Below are 7,702 nucleotides of genomic sequence, written 5' to 3'. Positions count from 1 at the left end.
CTGGGCAGCCTCTGCCAGTCCTTGATAACACTTTTGGTGAAGAAAAGCCGGTAACGTTGCATGGGGTTATTGTGCCCAGGTGCAGGACCTGGTACTTGGCCTTATTGAACCTCATATCACTGGTCGCAGCCCATGAATTCAGCCTGTCCAGATCCCTCTATAGCGCCTCCTTACCCTTAAGCAGATCAACACTTCCACCCAGCTTAGTGTCATCTGCAAACTTATTGAAAGTAGACTCAATCCCTTCATCCAGATCTTTGATAAAGATATTGAACAGAACTGGACCCAACATTGAGCCTTAGGGAACACCACTTGTCACCAGACACAAACTGGATTTAACTCCATTTACCACAACTGTTTGGGCCCAGCCCTCCAGACAGTTTTTAACCCAGCAGAGGGTACATCTGTCCAGGCCCATGGCAGACAGTTTCTTAAGCAGAATACTGTGAGATACTGTATCAAAGGCTTTAGTAAAGTCTATTTATGCTGTATCCACAGCCTTTCCCTCATCCAATAAGTGAGTAGTCTTGTTATAGAAGGAGATTGGTTTGGCAGGATCTGCTGATCATAAACCCCTGTCGACTGTGCCCAATCACCTAGTTGTCCTGTGCGTGCTGTGTTATAGTGCTCAAGTTGTCCTGCTCCATGACCTTCCCTGGCACTGAGGTCAGACTGTCAGGTCTGTAGTTCCCCAGATCCTCCCTCTGGCCCTTCTTGTAAATGGGCGTTAACATTTGCCAATCTCCAGTCAAATAGAACTTCCCCAGCCAGCCAGGACTGCTGGTAGATGATGGAAAGGGATTTGGTGAGCACCTGTGCCAGCTCCCTCAACCTCCTTGTGTGGATCCTATCCGGCCCCATAGACTTGTGACTATCTAATTGGTCGAGCAGGTCTTTAACCATGTCTTCTTGGATCATGGGAACTTTGTTTTGCCCTCCTCTAAGTCTCTGGCTCAGGTGGCTGGGTACGGAGAACGGTCAAAAAAGCTTGAAGACACTAATTGTGTCTTCATCTCACATTCCTAATCAATCACCTGTAAAACTTATCAACTTTTAACCCCACCCAGGGTGCAGTGGGACTACATTAGCTATGCTAATGGAATCTTCGGAAGCGATTCTGTTGTGCTATTCTGAAAAAAAATGTGACCAATTTTGGAATACAGGTGACAGCTTTACTTGATTGTGAAGCAGAAATCAGAACAGCCTATTTACCAGTGTTACTTCTTGTGGATGATTTTAAGGAACAAGAAAATGTTTATTCTCTGCAGAAGGAAATTCAAGCGGCTATAACAGAAAAATGCATTCAGTCTGTTATTCCTCTAGTAATCATTCTAAATTGTATGTGATCTCATAATCCTGATGAAAGTTCAACAATCAATTTCTTGAACAGTATTTCTTTAAAATAGATGCTTTCTGAAAAAAGACCGAGGGCCTTTGATCAGAAACAAATATGTTGCAAATGTGCATCAAAATCCTGAAAAGTTCTATTAATTTATGATTATGAAGGAAAACTTTGATCCACAGTGTATAGAAAAAAGTGGTAAAAAAATACCTTGCATAACTTGAATACTGACTCTAAACCAGCACCACTTGTTTGCTATCTAACACTGTTAAATTCATATGTAAGAACATCTACAGCTTTATTATCACTATGTGAAGAATTTTTAGGATTTAATTCTTCAGAGATTGGCTGCAAAAAAGATGAATTGATAGAAAAGGTGGGATTTTTTTCCAATATTCTGATATATCATCTGGTATTTGAATGCACAAGATACAAGGATCTTCTATCATTAATCCATTGATCACTGCTGAGCAGAATCAAAACTGACCTATGACTTACCTAAAAGTAAAATTAAATTGCAGTAATTGAAAGAAGATTTATTTTATAAGACTTTGTTAAAGCAAGACAAACTTATTCATAATTTATAAATCCTGCTGAATACCAGATAGTGCAAAGAATATGGTGACAAATCAGGTTCATGGTTTTCCCCTTTACTGAAGCCATTCACAGAGAAGTGTGATAATGTGGAATATGTGTCAAAACAAGCATCCACTAGACTTGAGCAAAACAATCTCCAATACCTTTGCCAAACCTTAGCAAGATACTTATGCATTAAAGACAATAAATTTGACTCTACATTATATTGGGACAAAGAAGCCAAACAAAAAGCACAACACAATTCATACATACCAGATACTCTAGGTCAAGTCTTTAAAAATAAGCTAAGATACCATGTGGACTGCAAAGCAAAGAGTGCAGTTCTGACAGCTGGGAACTGGATTGCTTGCTGGAGCTTGCTGAGAATGCTTCAAAGGCTTTTAAAGAATCTCAGCAGCAAGCTGAAAATGCAGACAATGAACAATATTTGCAGCATAAAAAGATTAAAAGAAAGTTTCCAACTCACAATACAGCTGGTTATCAAAGAGAGATAGAAACTGGTCCTTATGTTGTTGATGTCTTTGTCATGTTCCTTTTTCAGCAAAAAGTCTTAAAATACAGAAAAATTATGACCAAGTATCTATCAGAAAATAGCAATTTGATTCTAGATAACTCTAACACAGAGAATGAAATGTTCAAGGTTCTCAAATGCTATTCCAGCTTTTTATATAATTTGCAATCACAGTTGAAAAGGGCATTTGACTTTTTTTAAAGACTACTTTGTGTTTTTCAAAACACAAACCAATGTAAAAGAAATTGTAGAAGCAAAATTGTATGAGCAGGTTTAAGAACAGTTTACCAAATACACAGAAATATTTTGCAATTTCAGTTTTGAGCAACGGAAAAGTAAACAGGTCTCAAAGTGGCCCATGTCTTGGTATACAGAAGCATGCAGGAAAGTTTTGCAGGCTTCCAAAGCAGGCTCGTTTTCTAGTATTTTGGAATACCTCCACAGAAATGCTGACAGAGGAAATAGAAGGCAAGGTATAAGCATATGCATTTTTGTGTAAGAATGCACAAGCAACTCTGAAAGACAAACAGAATTTTATTTTGGCAAATGTGGTTCTCAATTGTATTAAAATTATATCAACTAAATTACATCCTGCTGAAGTGCTGAGAAGTCTGCTTCTAAGCATTCTACAAGAAATGGAATCAACTTCATAGTGTATAGAGCCTTTCTTGTTAGCCACCTTGTTGTTCTGGCTCCAAAATAGTAAACAACAAAATGAAGACTTTGTTATTCGCTTAAGTGAGTCTTTCAAAGAGCTCTATGGAACCCTGCATAGTTCCAGGCAGTTTTTGGCTCTTTTCTATCTGGCAAAAGGCAGTGGCTGGAACAGATTTGTTCACAAAAGAAAAATGGATCAGCTTTTCAGTTCACTTTCGGAACAGGAACTGAATTCCCTCTGGCAGAATGGAAACGTCTGGAAGAATCAGGTTGTTCAAGATCTTTTGCCTCCTTTGGATGGAAGAGCTGAGGGTAAGGTTATCTACCTTGATTATGGCAGCAATGAAATCTTTAGGATACCAGTGCAGCCTGTTCCCTCGTCCCAACTGAAATATTCAGTTGCAAAGCTTTTTTTTTTCTCTGTTATTATTGTACATGCTTGAGTAACGTAATGCATTTGTATATGGGCCTGTATTAACAGCCAAGCTCTATATAGTGTGGGAGGGCAGAAGCATTTTGGGTTTTTTACTTTCTCAGGGCATTTTTAAATATGTGTTTATTAAAATACTGCTACTTTCTGATGTACTGTAAAAACACACACCAGTTGGCATCTGATGTCCATATTAAATATATTTTATCCTTTTGTGGTAGGTCTGCTTATGCTTTATATAAAATAAATCCGGTTTTGTCTTTCCTTTCCTTATAACTTCCTTTAGTTCCTTCCAGTGATAGATTTCTAATAAACATTGATCCTCACAAAAACAGGCAATTTAAATGCTTGAAGTGTCATTGATTTCAGTGCCTTCCTCATACATATAAAATTACCAGCTATGTTCTGAAAAAGGAAAATACATTGGTGTGAAGCACTAGAAACAAGAATTTACTACATCTTGTTACCACTTCTTGTTCTCTTCTTGAGGGGTGCAAAGGCTTGCACTTTGCTCTATATACATATGATTCATGAAAACCCTGTGGAGTTCAATGCAATTAGCTGCCTGAAAGAAGTATGCAGGATAGCTCTTTCATTATCCCACAAGTCTGCTTTGCTCTTTGTGTCACGCAAGGAGGCAGGCAAAATGAGTGACATCTCAACAGATTAGTAAAAACAAATTTACAAATAGAAAAAGCGTAAAATAGCCAACCATTCAGTTCTAGTACAGCTTTTCTTTTAGTTGTAAATACAGATAAATAGTTTTATTATACAGAATCATAGAGCGGGTTGGGTTGGAAGGGACCTTAAAGATCATCCAGTTCCAACCCTCTTGCAATGGACAGGGACATGTCCCACCAGACCAAGCTGCTCAAGGCACCATCCAACCTGATGCTGAGCACTTCCAGACTTTTTTTAACTCTAGCCAAAATACATGTCTCTCTTGGCAAGAACACACACTTGATTTTAACCTGTATCCTCTTTGTTTCTAACAATATACTTTTATTACAGATAGCATGGTGTAGGGTCAACCTTCATGATAATTCATTATTTATTCTAGTTAGTCTTCAGGATATCACTGTAAATTTATCATTGACTAAAGTAATTACCCTTCCAAATACAGATTTACAGCAAACAATTTGCCTTGCCTTTATGACAACTGAAGACTTCAGTCTTCATCTCAGTCAGTCACACCTTCTAAGAACTGCAAGTATTTTTATGTGCTCATACTCAGCTAAGCTGTACAGGCTGGCACACTGGGCACACCCGGGTGCAGTGGCGGGGTGCTGTGGGGCGCCTTGTGGTGCGAAGCCATGAACTGCCCTTGGACAGTCATGGCCAGTTCCAGCTGGGTCCAGCACTGGTGTAAGCGCCACATCACCTGCCATCCTCTGCCTTTCAGGCCAGCCCATGTCAACCAGACAAGCTTAAGAGAGAGTGGCCACTGTGAGGGGCAGGAGAAATGGTGGAGGATTTGCTGGTGAAATGACATGGAAGGGGACATTTTTAGGACATGGCTGGAGCCACGCTTCTGGAAAAAGGCGAACCCATACCAGGGCAAGGACAACTCTGAGGGCCTGCAGTCCATGAGCAACCCACACCAAGGCAGAGGAAACAAGAAGGAATAAGCAGGAGAAGCAAAAGAAAAATCAGAAATAAGACATGGCAAAACCACATCACTGCACACTGAAACTGACCTCCTCTGCTGCAGGTGTGGTGCCTTGGCAGAGGGATTGGGAAGGACTAAGCATAGGTGAAAAAGAGGGGAGCTGCAGCGAGGAAGACTGATGGAGAGGTGTTGGACTGAAGCGGAGCCAGGGGAAACAGGAAGAAAGACATTTCTTTAAGCATTTGCTTAGTTGTCTTTCTTCTTTGTTTCTCAATACCCTAATCAGTAATTAGAAGTTTATGTTAATTGGCAATAAATGAAGTAGAAATCCCCAAGTTGAGACTGTTTTGTCTGCAACGTGTGTACATTTACTAATATCCCTTGGGATATGGCACCGTGCATTACTTGTTAGACACTACATAACTTGTCTCTGTGAGCTTACAGAAATAAAGGTTTTGTTATTTGTAATTATCAGGCTGTTTGTTATAAAATTCTATTTTTATCAGCAGTAGCTCATTAATAAATACAGATATTTGATAACATACACAGTGCAGAACTATATTCGATGTTACATATTGCACACAAAGGCTGTCTGAATTGCAGGTATTTCCTATTTTCTCTTACTTTGGAAGATCTTTTTTTTTCATGGCTCATAACTTAGTTAATCTTTGTATTTTGTAAACTAAGCTCTCCCATGCCAAATATCTGCCTCAGACTTATTTTGTGTTAATTAAAGCCAAAGGGCTCAGTAGCTTCCAAGTGTGAGATCAAGAAAAAAAAAAAGTGTTATATTGCCCATGTTAAACAACTCTACCAGCTTTTTCCAGCAGACTCAAGAATGCTTTAAAGTGAAGTTTTAAAAAGAGTTTACTCTGGTAGGAGAAAAAACAGATGTGAAGGGGCACTTATCTGCAGAAGCCTAATTTTAATCAAGTTGCAAAGCCTGAAAAGACTGCCATTTATACATGAGCATACTCAGGTTTTAACAGCGGAGTCTATACACAGATGACAGCCCCAGAAGCTGCAGGTCTGGTCAGTGATGGGCGAAGTCAAAACTAAGAGCTCAGCCTTTCACTGTCGGGGCTGAGTCTAGAAACCTGGAGGAGACAACCTGATACAACTTGGTTGTACAGGAGCCAAAGTCAGGTATAATTTCTTTCTGGAAATCAAGCCATGTTCTCCCTCCTTCCTTTTCTCACTATACTTTTTTAATTATTATTTTTATCTCAACTCTTCTCTTCTACTTATCTCCAAAAAGAAGTTAAGGGTCAGGCAGCAAAGGTAGCAAAGAGCTTTACATTGCTCAAATAACTGTTCACATCCATATCATACAGCCAAGTGGAAAGAGTAAGTCCATTTCTAACATAGTTTGAGCTATCCTTTCTCTGTATTGCAAACATTAGAAGAATGTAGCCTTTCCTTTGAAACAAATGTAAGACTGCTCAAACAAATCAATTGGGTATAAAGTGCACAGTTTTCCTGAAATATTTGCACTGGAATTCTTTTGCAGGATATCCAATATAATCTGCAGTGTGCATATTTGTGCATGCATATATATCATATACAGTATACATACTGTGGTACGCATACCACAGCTGTTCTTCCTATTTTGAATTTAAATGGAGTTCTAGGTTATCTTTGTAAATTTTCTCACCGTCATGGCAGCTCTGAATTAACTTTTCTCTTGTTTAATCCAGAATGGCTAGTGTTGAGGAACATGGTGAAAAGATACTGACCCACAGAGAGCAGTTTATTATGTAATGTGGCATCCAAACATTTTCCAAAGGATTTTACCAACCTGGGACCAGCCCCACTTGAATACATCCATGACTAATGATGCAGCAAAATAGAGTGATCATGCCCACATAAGTGTACATGAGATGTGACGTTGCTCCTGAACTACTGGAAAGGTGAAGAGGAATTATGGTCATTTGAGGGATTGTGCCCTTGAGGATGTAGCTTAGCCTGGGAACCACACAAACTGGAGCAAAGCTGCTCAGCAAAGACTACCTCCACTTCCTTTCCCTCTTTTTCTTCTTCTTGGCCTTTCTTCTGCAGCATCTCTGACTGTGAAATGACCAGATGCTTCCTTTTCACTAGTTCATCCAAAATCTTGTACCTGCACAAACCTCCTGCCTGAATGTTACTCACAGCTGGTCCAGTATGGAATAGAATGGGGGCTGGAAAACCAAGTGTGTCATCACTTGTTGCAGCCATGAAGTTTTCCTAACAGCAGCACACATGCTCAGCTGGTCACAGAGCTTCCTATGTCCTTGTATCCTGGACCCAGGGTGAAGCCAATTTTAGCATCATGCAATCCTACAAGTATTCCTGGGGAAAGCATCCACAGAGGACATCTCCTCAATGCTCAACATCAAAGGAGATTCCAGCCACCTCTTAGAGGCAGAGATAAAAATTATTTTGGTGATTCTGCCTTCTCTGCAGTGCTGCCAACTCCTGCTGATATCCTGGTCCCATCCCTAGTTGTTCAAAAACAAAGATTAGGGGCTTTATTGCCATGCTCCCCTCCTTTGCTTGTGCAAAGAATGCATGTAT

The 7,702-nt window shown here is 39.7% G+C and overlaps 1 protein-coding gene across 1 annotated transcript; it reads left to right on the top strand.

The window, feature by feature from the left end:
• Nucleotides 1-1,866: 1,866 nt before the first annotated feature.
• Nucleotides 1,867-3,167, top strand: LOC138722302 (sterile alpha motif domain-containing protein 9-like; the record flags this gene model as incomplete). Its single annotated transcript, XM_069860316.1, is given in 3 exon segments — nucleotides 1,867-2,241; nucleotides 2,244-2,642; nucleotides 2,644-3,167. Coding segments are annotated over 3 exon segments (1,080 nt in total), but the record flags the coding sequence as incomplete, so codon positions are not given.
• Nucleotides 3,168-7,702: the final 4,535 nt, after the last annotated feature.

The sequence above is a fragment of the Phaenicophaeus curvirostris genome, chromosome 6 (genome assembly GCF_032191515.1).
Source record: "Phaenicophaeus curvirostris isolate KB17595 chromosome 6, BPBGC_Pcur_1.0, whole genome shotgun sequence".
NCBI classification, from domain to species: Eukaryota; Metazoa; Chordata; class Aves; order Cuculiformes; family Cuculidae; genus Phaenicophaeus; species Phaenicophaeus curvirostris.
Note: the sequence above shows the minus strand (reverse complement) of the source record. Positions and strands in the feature narration are given on the sequence as shown.